At 34.6% G+C, this 20,730-nt stretch overlaps 2 protein-coding genes across 2 annotated transcripts; one reads left to right on the top strand and one right to left on the bottom strand.

The window, feature by feature from the left end:
• Nucleotides 1-173: 173 nt before the first annotated feature.
• p4htma (prolyl 4-hydroxylase, transmembrane a) lies at nucleotides 174-20,518 on the top strand. Its single transcript, XM_051096233.1, has 9 exons — nucleotides 174-990; nucleotides 3,446-3,527; nucleotides 13,256-13,434; nucleotides 13,975-14,065; nucleotides 16,906-17,071; nucleotides 19,124-19,309; nucleotides 19,396-19,486; nucleotides 19,652-19,757; nucleotides 19,841-20,518. Exons 1-9 carry the CDS (start codon nucleotides 646-648, stop codon nucleotides 20,035-20,037), a joined length of 1,443 nt encoding a protein of 480 aa, XP_050952190.1. The 5' UTR covers nucleotides 174-645; the 3' UTR covers nucleotides 20,038-20,518.
• Nucleotides 4,138-6,881, bottom strand: LOC127154601 (secreted frizzled-related protein 5). Its single transcript, XM_051096237.1, has 4 exons — nucleotides 6,566-6,881; nucleotides 4,802-4,980; nucleotides 4,607-4,696; nucleotides 4,138-4,513 (listed from the first exon to the last, which is right to left on the bottom strand). Exons 1-4 carry the CDS (start codon nucleotides 6,856-6,858, stop codon nucleotides 4,194-4,196), a joined length of 882 nt encoding a protein of 293 aa, XP_050952194.1. The 5' UTR covers nucleotides 6,859-6,881; the 3' UTR covers nucleotides 4,138-4,193.
• Nucleotides 20,519-20,730: the final 212 nt, after the last annotated feature.

Below are 20,730 nucleotides of genomic sequence, written 5' to 3'. Positions count from 1 at the left end.
TTTTATATGATAGGCTATTTAAATAAATTATATAATTAATACTCTCATCGGTGTTTTAACAAACAGTTACAGTAAGTAATTATCAGTATTTGTATTAAATAAAAATGTAGCTATTTAAGCTGAAGTAATAAATGAATAAACCGTCATGCTTTTATTTTGAAATGACCCTTTGACTCAACGTTCGTATCTTAGCGTCGGTTGCTTCGTGTTTGTTGTAGGGCGAATGACAGACGATTATAAACGCTCTTCTTACGTTCCTTCTTCGTTTATAAAGTAATTGTCCGTTTTTTCCGCTTTTGTTAGCATAATTCATCTGTTATGCGCACGACTGTTCAGATTTGATCGCCCACTGGATTATACAAGCGCTGTGAGACAGCTGACATCGTCCTAAATCTTTCAGCCTGAAGAAATTCCTGCACAGTTCGCTTATCGACACACGAGATGGACCTTTTTTTGTAAACGCATTGCTAATATCTGCATCTGAATCTCCATGTAAGCATGTTTTAGTGCGTAATACCGCTCGTGGTTGTGATGTGTGTGAGCAGCTGTCAAACCAGGTGACTTCTGCTGGCTGTAAACCTCTGCTGATCTGCTAAAATGAGAGGTTAGATGAGGGCAATGCACGGAAGAGCTGTGATTTAGGAGATGGGTGAGTATGAGGACCGTCTGCATGGGCTCGAGGGGGAGTCATTTCCTTTCCCCCCTCCACCACGACACCCAGGCGGCCGGGAGCGAATCCACATCCAAAAAAGCAGTGTGTGCTCCAGAGCTTACTTCGTGGTGGTCATGGCCTTCTTCCACCTCTATATTATAAACATCATAGCTTTGCTGCTTTATGTGCACTATAACACGGGGTCTGGGGAGCAGGATGTACCCCTGGAGAAGAGTGCCAGTGCCCCACGACCCATGCCCGCTGAACACCAAACCCCATCCTCACCAAACCTGAGCCCAGAGCTCTCCTTCCATCTGCCACGGCTGGAGGGCATTCGGGTACATGCACTATAATTCAGTGTTATTCAGTAATTAATAATCTCATTCCATTTTATATGATATGAGAAATTAGGGGGTATTGTATCATTTTGTTTAAACATCTGTAAGTTTGTTTTATTTATTTATTTGAAGTATGTCTAATTTTTTATATAGCATTCCTTTATTTGTCTGTTATACGTCTTAGCCCTAAACTGTGTAAAATAATGTCAAGTATAAAGAATATTGTTGTTACAGCCTACCCCACTAGAAATTGTAATACTAATAGAAAACATGGAGATTTAAAATTAGGTGCTTGTTTAAAATAATTAGTAATGTGTCCCCCATCACCACCCCCACCATCAGTATATTTTAAATGCAGAAAAACATTTTCATTCAAAACAGTAATACAATAAGAGTGGTGACAAAGAAAGGTGCAAGTTTAAGCATTTTTTCAGACATAGAAAGCTTTTATATGCATAAGAAAATTTAATATTACATACTAAATCAGTTTTTTTATGAGCTATTTTTGCTACAAACGCTAAAACTATATTTGGTTTAACTTTGTTAAGAATTCTTCAAAGATTTTTTTTTATTTTACTTAAAAAAAAAAAAAATATATATATATATATATATATACATATATATTGAACACAATTTAAGCTTCTGGCTTCTGGCTATTTTCATGGCAAGAACATTTATTCAGAATTGTATTCAAATTTTTTTCAATATCTTATGATCTGTTTTTGCTACAAACTCTAACACTATATTTGATTTAACTTTGTTAAGAATTCCTCAAAGGCGTTTTTTATTTTATTTCAAATAAATAAAATAAAAATACATACACTACCGTTCAAAAGTTTTGGGTCAGTACATTTTTATTGTTTCTTTTTTTTTTTTTTTAAGAAATTAATACTTTTATTCACCAAGGATGTATTAAGTTAATAATTAAAAGTTTATTAAAAGTTAATAATAAATATTTATACATATTTATTTATATTTAAATATTTATATTTTGAATAAACACTGTACTTTTTAAACTTGTTATTCATGAAAGAATCCTGAAAAAAAAATCACAGGTTCCGAAAAATATTTAGCAGCACAACTGTTGATATTATCCAACATTGATCATTCTAATAATAAATCCGCATATTAGAATGATTTCTGAAGGATCATGTGACACTTAAGACTGGAGTAACAGCTGATAAAAATTCAGCTTTTCATCACAGGAATAAATTCTATTTTAAAGTATGTTAAAATAAAAAACATTATTTTATATTGTAAAAACATTTTGCAATATTACTGTTTTTTTTCTATATTTTTAATCAAATAAATGCAGCCTTGATGAGCATAAGAGACTTCTTTAAAGACTATTACAAGTCTTACTGAGCCCAAACTTTTGAACGGTAGTGTACATATACAATATCTAGAATTATTAGGTTCTAGATATTGAGCTTCAAAGTTTTTGCATTCCATTGACTTCTGTAGATAGAACTATTTTTGTTTTTTAAAAAGAGGCCCAAAATGTACTCAGCTTACAAAAGAAACATCACATAATATAAATAAGTTGTCACAAAATAAGAATAGATAGATCAATTTTGACAAAAATGTCAGGTAGAACCTTATAATTCTAAGGTGACGATATATATATATATATATATATATATATATAATAAAAATATATTTATATATTCATAAAAATATAAAAATATTTATTTTTATTGTTTGTTTATTTTTTCAACATCATTTATTTTCAGGTTATTTTCATGGCAAGAAAATGTAAAATTAAAACTAAATCAGGCTTTTATGATCTGTTTTTGCTGCAAACTCTATATTTGGTTTAACTTAATTATTTTATTTTAAGTTTTAGTAATTTGTAAAATGTGCTGTTGTCAATTTTATTGTTATTTTTAAATATGTCCGTGTTGCTTTAACTTAAACTTTTTTTAAATTTCAGATTTTGTTTTATATTTTAGTACAACACAGGCTTATTTTATGTCAGTTAGTTGCTAAGGTAGCATTTCAAAGTTTTTTAATAGTTATTCAATATTTAAATATTTACATATTTCAGCTAATTTCAATTAATGAAACAAATTCAATAGTAAAAGTATTTCAGTTTTATTATTAATTATTTATGATTACGAACATTACATTATAATTATTACATTACATTATTATAATTAAACATTACATTATTTTGTCGTTTAAAAAGTTGTATAGAGAGAGAACAGTGTTTTTTTGTTTTGTTATGTTTTCTAAAATCTAAGTCTATCTAAAATTTAAATAAACATCTTTATAAATTGTGTTAAAAAAAAAAGTATATGTTTCAAAAATGCCTTGAATGACAAACAGTTGATGTTAGCTATCAAAGTCATTATTCCCTCACTTGAGGGACACAAAGGCATAGAGTAATGTACCTGTTTATGTATGTGTAATCCAGGAGTTAATGTTACTTCCATGCTGTATATTTTCTGCTCAGGTTGGACACGTGCAAAGAGTTTCTCTGGTTCCTGACCGGACCCATAACATGCGCACCCTCAGCTTGAAACCACTGCTGTTTGGTGAGTTTTCCAGTTTCAGATTTTTATATATTAACTAACTAAGTTTTGGGTTGGACTCATTAAAGGAGAAGTCCACTTTCAGAACAACAATTTACAAAAAATTTACTCACCCCCTTGTCATCCAAGATGTTCATGTTTATCTGTCTTCAGTCGTAAAGAAATTATGGTTTTTGAGGAAAACATTTCAGGCTCTAAATGATCCCAGCTGAGGAAGAAGGGTCTTATCTAGTGAAACGATTGGTCATCTTTTTCGGAAAATAAAAATTTGTTTACTTTTTAAGCACAAAAGCTCATGTAGCACAGACTCTGGGATGCAAAATCGGGGCACCAATGAAGTCCATTATATGGAGAAAAATCCTGAAATGTTTTCCTCAAAAACCATCATTTCTTCACGACTGAAAACAGAAAGATATGAACATCTTGGATGACAAGGGGGTGAGTACATTATTTGTAAATAGTTGTTCTGGAAGTGGACTTCTCCTTTCAATTGCGGATGTAAAGTGACCCTGAAATTCATAACAGAGAATGGACAAGTGGACTCTCGTTTCAGAAAAACATTTGAAAAAGTTTAATATCTTAAGATTTAAAAATATAGTACAAGGATCTTCTATTATTTACAACATTATGAACACTCTGAGATACGTTTCGGTCCCGCCGTCTGAAACTCTACCCTCTACACCGATGGCTTTTCCACTTGCGTGCTGCTTGGTTGATATGCCGCTGGCGTTTTCCCCAGCTAAATGCTTTAGTGACTAGCAGCCTCTTGCCCGTCACAGTGCCCGTCAACAGAAAGGTCCCTCCGTCGGGATGATTGCGGGTCAGGTTGCCCACACAGGTGGCGTCCCGCTCCAACCACAGTGTCAGACGACTCCTCATTTCCCCTCCCAGCAGCGGACCGTGCTTTAGGACCTCCACACGAGAGCCCAGGGAGAACATCGTCAGGACAGAACTGCTAGAGTTCAGCTTGGATAGACGCACTTTAACCACTAGCAGAGAGCGAGAGAGAGAGAAATGAGCAATGAGTTTCGGTATTAACAATTTATGGTTGTTGTGAAAGAGCAAAAACTAGCGTTTCTCACCAAAGTCACTTTTACAGAAGAGGTCAAGCATTTCTTTGGATGACGTGGCCTCCTCCAACTCACAGTCTGTGCAGCTCGCACGCGGCACCACTGAAACCAACCACAAAAATCAGTTTGATGAAGAAAACCCAGCATTGTTTCTGTCTACATTGCTCTGAGTAACTATGTATGTTAGAAAGAAAGATCTTTGTTTACCTCGTCCTTCATTGCTGGTGGCGTTTTGCATATGCGCAACTGAGGAAATGCACATGAGGTGATCTTTGGGAAACTGGTCGCATTGTAATATTCTAGGCCAGGGGTAACCGTAGCAGTTCATGATGGGGGCGCAGCTGTCCCGTACTGAGATGCACAAGCTCCTGCATGGTGAAATGATCCTGAAAAGACAGGTAAAGTGTTGAGAGACACATTAATATTCACTGATTGTTAAGAGCTTTGAAGCAGAAAATTAGCATAAATATGAGAGGTTTCTTTTTGTCAGTAGACCACATTTAAAACAAATGTCTATTTTATTTTTTAAATCAAATTTAACTGATTTACCCCTTTTACTGTGCTGAAAATTTGATGAAAATTTGTTACCACCAACTAAAATTCAACCTTTTTGTCAACTTGTTTTCTTTCAGGTAGTACAGGTTTTGTAATTCTTGAAACTGGTCAGTCATAAGGCTAATTAATAATCTGAGTTTATGCACCTCAGTGAAAAATATGTGAGGAAAAAAATCACTATTTGTGGATTATTCTGGCAATATTCACTCAAAAAGTGAGGTGTATAAACTCAAATGAATGAGGCCAATGATCAATACCAAATAAATACAAAACCTGTGCTAATTGAAAGAAAACAGGTAGGCAAAAAATTTAATCCAAGATTTGGTGAAAATAATAGAGAGAGAGAGATTTATAATAGAACACAATTTTTGGATTTTTGTATAAATATAATTTTTTTATTTAATTAATTAATTTACACTGCCAGTCAAAAGTTTTTGAGCAGTACGATTTTTCATGTTTTTTTAAAGTCTCTTCTGCTCACCAAGCCTGCATTTATTTGATCCAAAGTACAGCAAAAACAGTAACATTTATGAAATATTTTTACTATTTAAAATAATTTTTCTATTTGAATGTATTTAAAAATGTAATTTATTCCTGTGATTTCAAAGCTGAATTTGTAGCATCATTACTCCAGTCACATGATCCTTCAGAAAGCATTCAAATATTATGATTTACTGCTCAAAAACATTTATTATTATTATTTTGAAAAACCCATGATAGATTTTTTCCCGGTTTCTTTGATGAATAGAAAGTTCAGAACAACAGCATTTTTTTGAGATAGAAACCTTTTGTAACATTATAAATGTCTTTATCAGAAATTAATTGCATGAATTACATTTTAAAATATATTCAGATAGAAAATAGTTATTTTAAATAGCAAAAATATTTCACAATGTTACTTTTGCTGTGCTTTGGATCAAATAAATGCAGGCTTGGTGAGCCTTAAAAAAAATCTTACTGTTCAAAAACTTTTGACTTGTAGTGTTTTTATTTACTTATTTTTATTTTATTTTATTTATTTTTAAGTTGTTATACTGTGTGTGAGCAAAGTCTAATGATTAAGTTTTACCATTTCACATTGACTAAAAAAAAAGATAATCCATGGGTCAGAATGGCCAGAACACAATGAGGATTAATTGAACAGAAGTTAATATAATCCACGAAACTGGCAATAAACACATTCTTGTTTAAGCAAGGGTATTGTCTTGCTATATTGACATTTCATTGCAGATGATTTTCACTTCCGCTTAACATTAACATTAGTTCTCATTTGCATGATAATGGCACCATTTAACTGATTTAAATGCCATGACCACAAGCCACAACTGCAATGCACAATATGTATTTTAAAATCATTTAGTGTTGAGCATCGTTGTTTATTGTGGTCAGTGAAAGTCAGTCTGGTATAAGCCTTACCTCTCAAGGCAAACAGGAGCGAAGAGTGAGCACAGGAAGATGCGGGCATGCGGGTGGCACTCTCGGGCGAGGAGCGGCAGCCAACTGGTGCTCTGCTGCACGGCTTCAGCTGGAGATTCATGTCCCAGCAAGTTGGGCATTCGCATGCTGTTGTAGCCTAGACCCTGGCACAAGGCCATGTTGCTTGGGATGGGCACACAACGAGACGATCCCTGGTGTTCCCAGTGTCCGTTGGGCATGGCACCGATGCCAGAGCCAAGCAGGAGCAGCAGTAGAGCAGACGCTGTCAGCATTATAGTCCAGAGAGCTTCAGAGAGTCAATGTAAGGTAGTGTCAAAGTAAATCGGTGATAGGTGTATTTATACAGCACTGCCTGAGGCCCATCTGGGAGAGGGCGGGACTTTGCAGGACGTGAGAGTGGATTGGTTTGGGAGGGTGTGTATGTGTGACTGTGTGTGAGGTGCTGATTCTTCCGTTTCTCTGCTGGAGATGATGAACAGCGAGCTCTACTTTACCACACACTTCCTTTTCCTCCCCTCTTTCCTGAGGAGTGTGATTATGATAATATAACACAACAGATTACCCAGAGGAGTCAGAGGAGGTGTTCACAACACAAACACAGCTAGATGCTGATAGATAGATAGATAGATAGATAGATAGATAGATAGATAGATAGATAGATAGATAGATAGATAGATAGATAAACTGATAAATACATTTCAAGAAAGAAATGGATAGATAAATTGCAAGATAGATATAAATTGATAGATGTTAGGTGGTTAGATATATAACTGGATAGATAATTTTCTAGATAGATAGATGATAGATCAATTAGAGATATAGATTATAGATAGATATTAGATATATAACTGGATAGAAATTTTTATAGATAGATAAATAGATGGATATATGGTTAGATTGTTAGATAAATTGCAAGACAGATATAGACTAATATAGATGTTAGATATATAACTGGATAGATCTTTTTCTAGATAGATGGTTAAATGATTAGATGGATAGATAGATAGATAGATAGATAGATAGATATAGATAGATGGACAGATGGATAGATAGATAGATGGTTAGGTAGATAGATAGATGGTTAGATGGTTAGATAAATTGCAAGACAGATATAGACTGATATATAGATGTTAGATATATAACTGGATAGATAATTTTCTAGATAGAAGGTTAAATGATTAGATGTTAGATGGATGGTTAGATAGATGGATAGATAGATGGTTAGGTAGATAGATGGTTAGATGGTTGGACAGATAAATTGCAAGACAGATATAGACTGATATATAGATGTCAGATAGACAGATATATAACTGGATATATAATTTTTTCAATAGATGGTTAGATAGATAGATGGTTAGATAGATGTTAGATGGTGAGACAGATAAATTGCAAGACAGATATAGACTGATATATAGATGTTAGATATATAACTGGATAGATAATTTTCTAGATAGAAGGTTAAATGATTAGATGGTTAGATGGATGGTTAGATAGATGGATAGATAGATAGATGGTTAGGTAGATAGATGGTTAGATGGTTAGACAGATAAATTGCAAGACAGATATAGACTGATATATAGATGTCAGATAGACAGATATATAACTGGATATATAATTTTTTCAATAGATGGTTAGATAGATAGATGGTTAGATGTTAGATGGTTAGACAGATAAATTGCAAGACAGATATAGACTGATATATAGATGTTAGATATATAACTGGATAGATAATTTTTTCAATAGATGGACACATAGATGGTTAGATAGGTAGAGATGATAGAGAGAAAGATAGATAGATAGATGGTTAGATAAATTGCAAGACAGATATAGACTGATATATAGATGTTAGACAGTTAGATATATAACTGGATAGATAATTTTCTCAATAGATGGTTAGATAGATGGTTAGATAGATAGATAGATGGATAGATAGATAGATGGTTAGATAAATTGCAAGACAGATAGACTGATATATAGATGTTAGACAGTTAGATATATAACTGATAGATAGTTTTCTCAATAGATAGATGGTTAGATAGATTAATTGCAAGATAGATATAGATTGATATATAGATGTTAGATGGTTAGATATATAACTGGATAGATAGTATCATAGATAGATAGATGGCTAGATAGATTGTTAGATATATAAATTGCAAGACAGATATAGATTGATATATAGATGTTAGATGGCTAGATATATAACTGGATAGATAGACAGATGGATAGATGGATAGGTGGATAGGTGGATAGATGTTGGACAACTATACTATCATTGCACAGATAAGTGTTTGGAAAGATAAATGGTTAGATGTTCATGGATAGGTAGATAGATAGATTTAGATAGTTTTTAGTGTTTTACTGTATGAGAAGTTAATTTTAGGAACGGTCTGACGGTGAAAGTGTAAAGTGTAAATCTCTAGGAAGGCCTGGCTGTGACAGAGGTGTGTGAAAGGAAGTGTGTAAGTGTGAGAGGGCTGGAGTGGCGTCTGTGTGTGTGTGATGCTCAGGAGTTTTTCTTCCCCTGCTGGGAGCACTACACAATGTCTACCCCAAAAATGGCCCTCACTTCCTGTCCACTCCATTCCCAGGACCCTTTCATTCCCCTCATCCGATCTAATGAGTTAGTGAGACCGCATCTCTCGCAGACAAACCATGCGGAAGAGCGCGGCTCTGTGCGTGTATGTTTATGCGTCGTCTGCATTTGAATGCCACAGAACAATAACAGTGATAGATAACGCTGAAACCTATATACAGCAATGTAAATCACTGAGCACTCTCACCCATCCCAGAGAAACAATGGCCCCCGCCGGAACACATTAATGGCACAGTCTCATTAACACTCTCAACGGGTCAGGCAATACCATAAGACTTAAAGGGGGGATGGGCGCAGTTCATTATATTTGCCAACTTAATGGCTTCTCCTCTGATCTTAGCTATTTAAAAATGAGTCCATTACCCAGATTAAACCTTATTATATACAGGACTAGTCAAACATTTCAGTATATCCACTCATTCTTTATTATTATTATTTTCAGTTATTTTTGAAGTATTGTATAGTGAAACAAAACATTTTTGTTTGATTGCAAATAGTTATAAAATAATTTTTATTTGCAAATAATAATTATGAAAATATGTATTTATCTTCAGATATTTATAAAATCATGTTTATTTGCAAATAATATGTATAGAAATATTTAATTGCATATTTACATTTATATATTTTTTGCAAATAATAGCTATACAATTAATTTATTTGCAGATAATGTTTATGAAAATGTTTATTTAAATAATATTTATAAAATTTATAAAAGCATCTGTTTATTTGCAAAATATATCTTTAGAAATATTTAATTGTGTATTGATTTATTTAAAATGTATATTTTAAAAATAATATTTAAAAAGATATTTGCAAATAATATCTATAGAAATTTATTTAAATGCATATTAACATTTATAAAAAAAAACTTTTTTTTTTGCAAATAATAGTCATAACATTATTTATTTGCAAATTATATCTGTAGATATATTGTTGCATATAAAATTTATAATGTAAATTTTTTTTAATAATATTTAAAAAGTTAATTGCTAATAATATCTGTAGAAATATTTATCTATTTTCATAATAACATTAATAAAAATATTTAGTTTTTTTGCAAATAGTTCTAAAATTATTTATTTATTTACAAATTATTTATAAAAAAGTATTTATTTATTTGCAAATTATATTAAAAATACTTATTGCAAATGCGTATTTGCAAATGATATTTATATAAACTTTTTAATATTTGTGTTATGTTTTTATAAAATAATATTGAAACATTTTTTATTTCCAAATAATATATTTCCAAATAAGGTATTTTTATTTATTTTATTTATATATATTCTTGTCAATATGCTTGCTTTATAAATATATTCATATAGACATTTACATTTGTCTGCGAAACACATTTTCAAACATTTAAGCATGAAACTTTTAAATCTTTAAACTAATGAGAAACTATTTCAGTATATTTTAGTAAATTTAGTCCAAACTTCTGTGGCTGGTTGCATAAACTAATTAGACAAGCCATACAAGTTAGTCACGTAATTGTTTTTTCCTCAAGGCTAGTAATTACCTTTGAAGTCAGTTACATAAAACAGAAAATTGGTCTAATTTGATTCTGAAAAGTAAGAGTCATTACCCTTGGCTAAGTGCTAGTTGGCCAAACTAGTTCTTAAGGCAAGCATTTTGAACAGAGTGGCTGTGTTTAAGCAACCGGCCTCAGACTGACCAGTACCTTTTTTACTACCAATTTCAGTTCAAGCCATCTTCACGTTCACCTGGCAATGATGGTTCTCACCAAATGAAAACTGATTACATTAACACCCATTTGCAGTGTCTGTTGATTAGCCCTGCATAGTGTGACATTGATCCTTTAATCCTGGAGTCTAATCTCATAATGTTCTGCCCTCGTTGACGTTCTCTCTGTCTGCCTCTCACAGACACTTACTGCTACAATAGATCAAACGCAGATACTCTGATACCATCTCAGCCTTTAAGAATCTCTTAACACGTTGTTAAGAGGCGTGCAGGGATCTTCAGATGATTCCCCACAGCTGTTAACAGTGTAGACTGTAAGCAAAATCCTAGCATGGCATTCACCTTACCGTCACAGCATCATGGAGGAAAGTTTACCATGTTTAAATAGCAACCATATGCCCACTGTTGATTAAACAGTATCATTTACAGGGTTCCTATGCAGTTTGGAAAAGTATGGAATTAATTTAAGTAATTTCCAGGTCTGGAAATGTATGTAAAAAAAAAAAAAAGCAGAGAATGGAAAAATATTTGCGTTTTAATTTAATGAAAGTAAATCATATAAGAAGTGTGTTTTCATGACAGCTGTTTAGTGATTTTTTTTTTTTTTTAGTAATTGTCAAACACGACTGAATTAATTCTTTGTGCGCTTTTTCATTATGCAAAATGTTTTGCATTTTGGGTTTCTTGATATTCTTAGCACTGTATAACACAGCCTCAAGGACCTTTGCAAATATGAATTATATACAGACTTTAATGTGCACTAGAAACCATTAAACTTAGCATATAGGACAATGCACACTTGTTCAAGCATTGTGCCATCAGCCCACTTTAAGGTGTGGTTTTTTGGCTGACAGAGTATGCCTTAAAGAGACCTTAGGCCTTGAAATAAGTCATACTGCCCTGACGAAGCCAAAATTCTAACCCTTTTTTTTTAAATATAGACGTTAAACTTGGCAAACAGGACAATGCACATTATGCCATTAGCCCATTTCGTGTCGTGTGTTTTTTTCTGCTGCTGCAGAGGATGTGCATTAGGACATTAGGGTTTGATATTAGAGGTACTGCCGTAAGGAAAGCCAAATTTTGGCAAGTTAGTTCATGTGCATCCATGCTCTTTCTTTATTCATAGTAGGATGCCAAAAGAAAACAGGTTATATAAAACTAAAAATTGTAAAGTGTAAACTTGCAAAAAAAATTCCCATGTGCATGTGAATAGTTTCTTGTGTGCATGCAAAAGTCCGTATTTTTATTATTTTTTTTTTTATTTTAGGGGCTCTGTATGTTGTCAGAAAATCAGTGAAAAAAAAACTATATTTACAAATGACTGTATTATACCAAATATAAAGCTGAAAATACTGTATGAACCATTTTTGGTAAATATGAGCTGAAAATCTACTAAGGTTTGGAAATTTGAATCTGGAAAAGTATTGAATTTTGAAATGGAAAATGTTTAGGAACCCTGAATTTAGTACTATTATTGACTGAATTAATATTTAACTTTAGGCGTCACACTATAATAATGTACAGTAGGGGTGGGCGATATACTGCTAGACACGATGAACTGGTAGAAATTTGTTATTTTTATACATTTCATTGCTTTATACAATGTATGAAGCATTTCTTATTTGTTCTACTGTATTTTTTTTTCTTTGTTGTATTGCTTATAATTTGTTTCTTATTCTAATTCAATTGCTGAATGTTTACTGTCTTCTGAAGCTTCTGAAGGGCAGTACGACATGGAAAAAAAAAAGATATTTAGGCAAAATACTGTTCAAAAGTTTTCACCCCCTGGCTCTTAATGCATTGTGTTTTTTCTGAAACATCAGTGAGTGTTTGAACCTTCTGTAATAGTTGCATATGAGTCCCTCAGTTGTTCTCAGTGTGAAAAGATGGATCTCAAAATCATACAGTCATTGTTGGGAAGGGTTCAAATACACAAATATGCTTGAAAACCAAAGAATTTGTGGCACCAGAAGGATTTTTCCGAAGAACAGCAGACAGTTTAACTGTTCAGGACAAACAAGGGACTCGTGAACAACTATTACTAAACAAAAAACACAGCTGTGAATCATTCATGTAACAACACAGTATTAAGAATCAAGTGTATGTAAACTTTCGAATATGGTCATTTTTATAAATTCAACTATTATTTTCTCTTGTGGACTATATGTAAACATCTTTATGTGAAATATCTTATTCAGGTCAGTACTAAATAAAAATAACATGCATGTTGAATGATCCCTCTTATTTTAGTAAAATAATTAACATTTGGCAGATTCTGCAAGGTGTATGTAAACTTTTGACCTCAACCGTAGGTGTATAGGATGCAGTGTGTAGACTGACATGGGCATTTTGATGTGTTTCAGAGATCCCAGGATTCCTGAGTGTGGAGGAGAGCAGTGTGGTGATGCAGCTGGCCCAGCTGAAAGGCCTGACCCACAGCTCTCTCCTCACAGCCCCGGACAGCCAGGAGGAGCAGCTCACTCAAGACGAGCTCTTCAGCCTGCTTGACCTCAACCAGGACGGCCTTCTGCAGAGAGAGGAGGTCAGACACAGTCATTCTGCCAACGCTAACACAAATGTATCAGTTCAATGGCTTCAATAGTAAAAAAAATCAACATTTACTCAACCCAGAGTCATTGCAAACCTGTGAGTACTCTCATCAACACTTGTCGAACACTGACAGGGAAGAGAAGAAATATAGCTCATAGCTTCATGAAATTGTGGTTGAACCACTGATGTCACATGGACTATTTTAACAATGTCCTTACTACGTTTCTGGGCCTTGAAAGTGTCAGTTGCATTGCTGTCTATGCAGAGTCAGAAAGCTCTTGGATTTAATCATAATTATCTCAATTTGTGTTCTGAAGATGAAAAGTCTTACAGGTTTGGAAAGACATAAAAACTTAATAACTCCTTTGTTGTTCCACGGAAGAAAATAATACAGTTTGGAACAATGTGAGGGTGATGAAATGATGACAGAATTCTATTATCGGGAATAATGAGTAAATACGGAGAGAGCCAAGAGGCAGAAACAGTAATAAAATGAATATTCCCAGAGTTAATAGCATCTGTTCTGCCACAGATTTTGAGTCTGTCCCATTCGACTGATGGATCTTGGCTGAGCTCATACAATTTACGGAAAATCCACACCGGGCTGGAGACCAACCCTTCTGGTAAGTCAAATGTGTGTGTGTGTCTGTGTGTGGTGGGTCTGATACAATGACACGACATGCAGTGTTTTCTAGCAGCTTCCGGATGGATCCTATCGTCACTCATTAAAGTCTCATTAATATGAGGGTTACACACACACACATCCGGTCGCATACGCTCTCACTGAGGTAGCGTCCCCTCTTCCGGTCCCCCTGCCCTATTGTCTGGAGAGTGTCCCGCTGTGGTTCGGTTCCGGAGGGGAAAGAGTGAAGACTCACTGACCCGCGAATAAAGGAGAAAAATAGAGAAATGCTATTCTTGTTTTTCTCACCCTGTTCAACACTGGCAACAACAGGAATGTTTTATTTGTGGTGTTTTCTGAGGTGAGCATCACTATTACTGTTGCATATGCTTTATTTTAAGAACTTAAACATCCTAACCCTAAATATTAAACTTTTGGATGTTCTTGTTCCACATCATGAAGCTTGTTGACAAATGTGACCCTGGACCACAAAATCAGTCCATTTTTTTAAAATTGAGATTTATACATAATCAAAAAGCTAAATAAATAAGATTTCCATTGATGTATGGGTTGGTAGAACAGGACAATATTTGGCCGAAATACAACTATTTGAAAATCTGGAATCTGAGGGTGCAAAAAAAATCAAAATATTGAGAAAATCACCTTTAAAGTTGTCCAAGTGAAGTTCTTAGCAATGCATATTACAAATCAAGAATTAAGTTTTGATATATTTATGGTAAGAAATTTCATGGAACAAGGTCTTTACTTAATATCCTAATGATTTTTGGGCATAAAAAAAGTCGATAATTTTGACCCATACAATGTATTGTTGGCTATTATTGCAAATATACCAGTGATACTTAAAGGAGAAGTCCACTTCCAGAACAAAAATTTACAGATAATGTACTCACCCCCTTGTCATCCAAGATTTTCATGTCTTTTTTTCTTCAACTATAAAGAAATTTTGTTTTTTGAGTTAAACATTTCAGGATTTTTCTCCATATAATGGACTGATATGATGCCCCGACTTTCAAAATACAGTTTAAATGCGGCTTCAAACGATCCCAAATGTGGTTGTAAATGATCCCAGCCAAAGAAGAAGGGTCTTATCTAGCGAAAAAATACAATTTAAATTCTTTTTAATCTCAAACGCTTGTCTTGTCTTCCTCTCCCTGAACTCTGTGTATTCTGGTTCAAGACAGTAAGGGTATGTCAAAAACTCCAATCGTATTTTCTCCCTCAACTTAAAAAATCATTTCAAAATCATCCTACATCACTGCAGAAGTACTGACCCAGTGTTTACAAAGTGAACATGTAAAGAGGATACAAAAAAGGTAAAACAGCGATATAGGACGATTTTGAAGTTGAGGGAGAACATAAGATGGGAGTTTTTCGACAAACACTGTCATGAACCAGAACAAAAACAGTTCAGGCAGAGTAAGACAAGAGGAGCATTTGAGATTAAAAAGTATATAAATTGTATTATTTTTATGAAAATAACCGATCGTTTTGCTAGACAAGAACCTTCTTCCTCAGCTGGGATCATTTACAATCGCATTTGGGATCGTTTGAAGCCACATTTAAACTGCATTTTGAAAGTTCAAAATCGGGGCACCATATCAGTCCATTATATGGAGAAAAATCCTGAAATGTTTCCCTCAAAAAACAGTTTCTTTACGGCTGAAGAAAGACATTAACATCTTGGATGACAAGGGGTGAGTACATTATCTATGAATTTTTTTTCTGGAAGTGGACTTCCCCCTTAAAAGTTCATGAAACCCTAGACTACTTTTTCTGAGATGTTTGTGTTGCACATCATAGATGACAATGTTAGCATCTGTTAATTTTAATTGTTGGAGAAAACTGGTTAATTTTGAGCTTTTTTTGTGCTATTTTCATCTTCCGAGTTTAAAATCTACATTGTGCTGACATCACAATTTGTGACGTGGCAATGGACTATAGTACATCGATGACACGCTGGTGTCTCATAATTATTCATGAGGAGGCGTTTTCTTATCCTATGAAAAGAGCTTCACGACAGCCTGTGTTTATTTGCTATGACAGATGCTTCAGACAGTGAGATTGCGTATATTAGCTGAGAGAAACGTTCATGGATTGAGAGAGATTGCTTTGTAAGAGTTCGGCACAAATGCGATCCATTCATATAACGTTATTGAGTGTAATAGTGGTTTTTACAGCTCCTTGACGCAACCCATCAAAAGGATTCTAAACACAGTGAAATAAGCCTCAAAAGTTAATAAAGGTGCAAGGGTGCATTCATATATATGTTTATATATGTTTGCGATGCAGAGTGCAAATGCCCTGTGCATTTACATTTATTATGTTGTGTTGTTAACTCGATGGGAGCGAAATGAAACTGTCTAAACCGTCTGAATCCGAAGTTGACTCTCTCCCCTCTTCCCCCTCTGCTCCGCAGTGCACTGCGCCCACTTTTACAGCATTTTTCAAAGCTGTGGTGAGAACTAACCAGTGCTGAAACAGGGGGGTTTCATAACCCTTTAAGACTGGTTTTGTGGTCCAGGGTCAAGCCCAAGCCAAATGTAGAAACCAGAATATCATAGTGACTTCTAAATGGACTCATTTGACCTGGACCCAAAGGAAACCACTTAGAACATGCTAGCAACCACATAGAAATGGGTTAAAAAATATTCAGAAGATCTTACATAATAATAACCACCCACAATATACTAGCATTGCACCAATCACATGTTCTTCATGATTTTGTTGCTTTTAATGGAAAGATAGCTGCATGAACATTCTGAATGTGATGTTATTGTTGTATGGTAGCTATAGCTGATGTGGAGTGGTGTGTGTTTGCAGGAGTTTTGTCTCTGCAGGAGTTTAAGCGTGTCAGTGGTGGAGTGTTTCAGTACGGCACCCCTGGCCAAGGTTTGGACGGACATGCCAAGGTCAGGCAGAGAAGCACACACACTCGACTTTACCTTGGAGAGGGCACACACCACCTGCTGAAGAGCATCAAAAACAGGTAAGGCTTTGTGATGGGTGGAGTAGTGCTTAAAGCTCATGGCTGGTAATCAAAAGTTTTCTGATTCAATTCGGCACAATTATGCACTTGAGGCACAAATTAATTACACTGAAATAAAAATACTGTCATTATTTACTTACCTTCATATCATTCCAATCCTGAATGGCTTTCTTTCTGCTGTGAAACAAGACTTTATTTGTATGAGCAATACAGTTGAACTATTTTGTTTTGTTCATTTTGTTTTTGTTTTGGACTCCTCATTGACTTATAGACAAAGAAATTGGATTTTGTTTGTTTGTTTGTTTTGTTTGTGTTTTGTTTGTGTTGCTTTAATTTGTGTTTGTGTACATTTTGTTTGTTGTTTTGTTTTCCTCTATTTTTTGGACTCCTTATTGACTTTCACTGTTTGGACAAAGAAATTGGAACCCTTTGTTGACATTGACTTTAATTATATTTACAAATAAGTTGAAATGTTTTGTTTCTCTTTGTCTTTGTATTGTTTTGGACTCCTCATTGACTTTCACTGTTTGGACAAAGAAGTTGGAATATTTTGTTTTGTTTGTCTTTGTTTTGGACTCCTCATTGACTTCTTTTTATGGACAAATAAGTTGAAACATTTTGTTTTCTTTTGTTTTGGATTCCTCATTGACTTTCACTTTTGGACAAAGAATTTGGAATGTTTTGCTTGGTTTTGTTTGTGTTTTGTTTAGCTTTAATTTTTGTTTTGGACTCCTTGGATGTCCAGAGATGATCTCAAGGATGGGGGCACAAAAACCTGATAGGGACATCCCTTGTTGGAATGATTTGTTTTGTTTGTTTTGGACTCTTCATTGACTTTATATATATGGACAAATAAGTTGAAACATTTTGTTTGGTTTGTCTTTGTTTTCCTTTCATTTTCTCTCATTGACTTTCACTTTTTGGACAAAGAATTTGGAATGTTAGGTTTGGTTTTGTTTGTTTTGGGAATCCTCATTGACTTTAATTATGTGGACAAATAGGTTGGAACATTTTGTTTTCATTTTGTTTTGGACTCCTCATTGACTTTAATTATATTTACAAATAAGTTGAAATGTTTTGTTTCTCTTTGTTTGTCTTTGTTTTGTTTTGGACTCCTCATTGACTTTCACAATGAAGTTGGAACATTTTGTTTGGTTTTGTCTTTGTTTTCTTTTGTTTTGGATTCCTCATTGACTTTTGACTTTTGGACAAAGAATTTGGAATGTTTTGGTTGGTTTTGTTTGTGTTTTGTTTAGCTTTAATTTTTGTTTTGGACTCCTTGGATGTCCAGAGATGATCTCAAGGATGGGGGCACAAAAACCTCATCAGGACATCCCTTCAGGACATTTTGTTTGTCTTTGTTTTGGACTCTTCATTGACTTTATTTATATGGACAAATAAGTTGAAACATTTTGTTTGGTTTGTCTTTGTTTTCCTTTCGTTTTCTCTCATTGACTTTCACTTTTTGGACAAAGAATTTGGAATGTTAAGTCTGGTTTTGTTTGTTTTGCTTTAATTTTTGTTTTGGACTTCTCATTGACTTTCATCGTATGGACAAAGTAGTTGGAACGTTTTGTTTTGTTTGTTTTGGACTCCTCATTGACTTTGAATGTATGAACCATGAAGTTGGAACATTTTAGTTTGTTTCCTTTTTGTTTTTGTTTTTTTTTATTTTGGCCTCTCCTCATTGACATTCACTGTATGAACAAACTTTTGTTTTGGGTTCCTTATTGACAGACAAAAACAATTGAAACTTTTTTTTGTTTTGTTTTTGCCTTCCTTATTGACTTCCTTATTGGTAAAACAGTTAAAGCAATAGTTCTGTTTAGAACTCCTTATTTGACTTTCACTAACAAAATCACCTAAAATAATTGATGACAGAATTTACATTTTCGGGTAAACTATCCAGGTCACCCCAGAAAGAGTTTTCTTCAAAGAAGTTTGCATTGCTTTGGTCTAAAAGTGTGCTACTAACGTCTGTACTATATGTTGTACAAAGTGGAGCTAGGTTAAGACATCCAGATAAAAGCACAGACAAACTTTTTTTTCCAGAGTGACCCGTTTAACGCGCCTGCCGTCCTCATTGGTCGATCTCAGCGAGCCAATGGAAGTCGTCCGTTATGAGCAGGGCGGCTACAGCCACGCCCACCACGACAGCAGCCCCACCAATCAAGACAGCAGCTGCGCCCACACACATCTGGCAGCAAATAACTCCGCCTCCAAGCAGGTCGCATGCAGGTACATTTACCATACAAGACATTTGGAATCTATTTGACTGACTATCATAAATATTACGCCACAACAAAAGTATTTCTACTTCCCAGGTATCTGACAGTCCTGCTGCATCTGAACTCGGCGGATGGAGGTGGAGAGACCAGCTTCCCCGTGGCTGACAACAGGACGTATGAGGAGGAGGTGAGCCATGTCCTGTTTCTATGGCAACAGGGGGAGGTGAGCTCTGTTGCCATAGCAACCAGGCAGCAACAGGAAGAAGGTCTTGAATTATGATAGCTATCTTAAGCACTTGACGTTATTGCAGCTTCACTTGGAAACTGTGTGTGTGTGTGTGTTGTGTTTCAGGTCTTGGGTGATCTCTCTCAGCAGTACTGTGATAAAGGGAATCTGAAGGTCAAACCTGTAGCTGGAACAGCTTTGCTGTGGTACAACCACCTGTCAGATGGCAACGGTGACTTCCTGTTATTCATATGCCTCCATTTCCTGTATTTACGATTACATATTGACTATATATTCTTCATTTATTTCCATCAGGCTGGGTTGGAGAGCTGGATGAATTCTCTCTTCACGGCGACTGCTTAGTCAGTCGGGGCTTTAAGTGGACAGGAAGTGTGTGGGTGAACATCGACCCTGACCAGCAGCGGCAGGAGCGCTACCAGCGCCTGGTCTCATGGCATCCGGACGAGCAAATCAGAAAGCCAGAACACGGAGACCTTCACCAAGACCTCTGAACCAGACGTCCTGTTAGGAGTTACGCTTCTGTGCTGATCTAGAATCAGTTTCCGCTAATGTGAAGCCTTGTTTAGGAAAGTAAAAGAGATATGTCATCCCCTGCTCCGGTGACACATCATTTAATATTTATGAGTTCAACAGGGAAATTGCTCTTTCAATAATAGCTAAACATTCACTGATATATAGTTTGCTGCTGTCGCACAAGTTCCCTATTTATGAAAAGTTTATTTATTCAATGTGCATATTTATTGAAGTTGTTATTTATTTGTCACATTGCTATTTATTTAATTATTTATTATGTTATTATTTATTCATATCTATATATCAAATGTGTGGTGTGTACAAATATAAATACAGTCACATAATGTGTGTCTATCTCAGGTTTGGTTACGCACAGGTTGTCTTTTTCCATTTTAATGCACAAGGAAATGGTCGGATATGTAAGTTAAATTATTAAGAAATAAATTCATACTTATAGAAGAGTGTATGTGTGGTGTTTACAGTTTCACTGGTCAACTTTCTGTAGGAATTAAACCTCAACAATGACACATAACAGATTTTATTGATGTGCAAGTGCACATGTTCCCCACAAGAGGGCATTGTCTTCACTATAATTTTTTTTTTTTTTTTTTTTTTTTTTTTTACAATGGCTAGGATACATTTCTCAATACTCAAATCATTTTTTCAAAACA

This window comes from Labeo rohita, chromosome 23, assembly GCF_022985175.1.
Source record: "Labeo rohita strain BAU-BD-2019 chromosome 23, IGBB_LRoh.1.0, whole genome shotgun sequence".
Lineage (NCBI taxonomy): Eukaryota > Metazoa > Chordata > Actinopteri > Cypriniformes > Cyprinidae > Labeo > Labeo rohita.
Note: the sequence above shows the minus strand (reverse complement) of the source record. Positions and strands in the feature narration are given on the sequence as shown.

Coding starts and splice junctions, on each gene's coding strand:
- p4htma (XM_051096233.1), top strand. CDS start 646: ATGGGTGAGTATGAGGACCGTCTGCATGGGCTCGAGGGGGAGTCATTT. Junction 13,435..13,974: donor GCCTTCTGCAGAGAGAGGAG/GTCAGACACAGT, acceptor GTTCTGCCACAG/ATTTTGAGTCTGTCCCATTC. Junction 19,487..19,651: donor ACAGGACGTATGAGGAGGAG/GTGAGCCATGTC, acceptor GTTGTGTTTCAG/GTCTTGGGTGATCTCTCTCA.
- LOC127154601 (XM_051096237.1), bottom strand. CDS start 6,858: ATGCTGACAGCGTCTGCTCTACTGCTGCTCCTGCTTGGCTCTGGCATC. Junction 4,981..6,565: donor GCTCCTGTTTGCCTTGAGAG/GTAAGGCTTATA, acceptor CTGTCTTTTCAG/GATCATTTCACCATGCAGGA. Junction 4,697..4,801: donor CACCAGCAATGAAGGACGAG/GTAAACAAAGAT, acceptor GGTTGGTTTCAG/TGGTGCCGCGTGCGAGCTGC.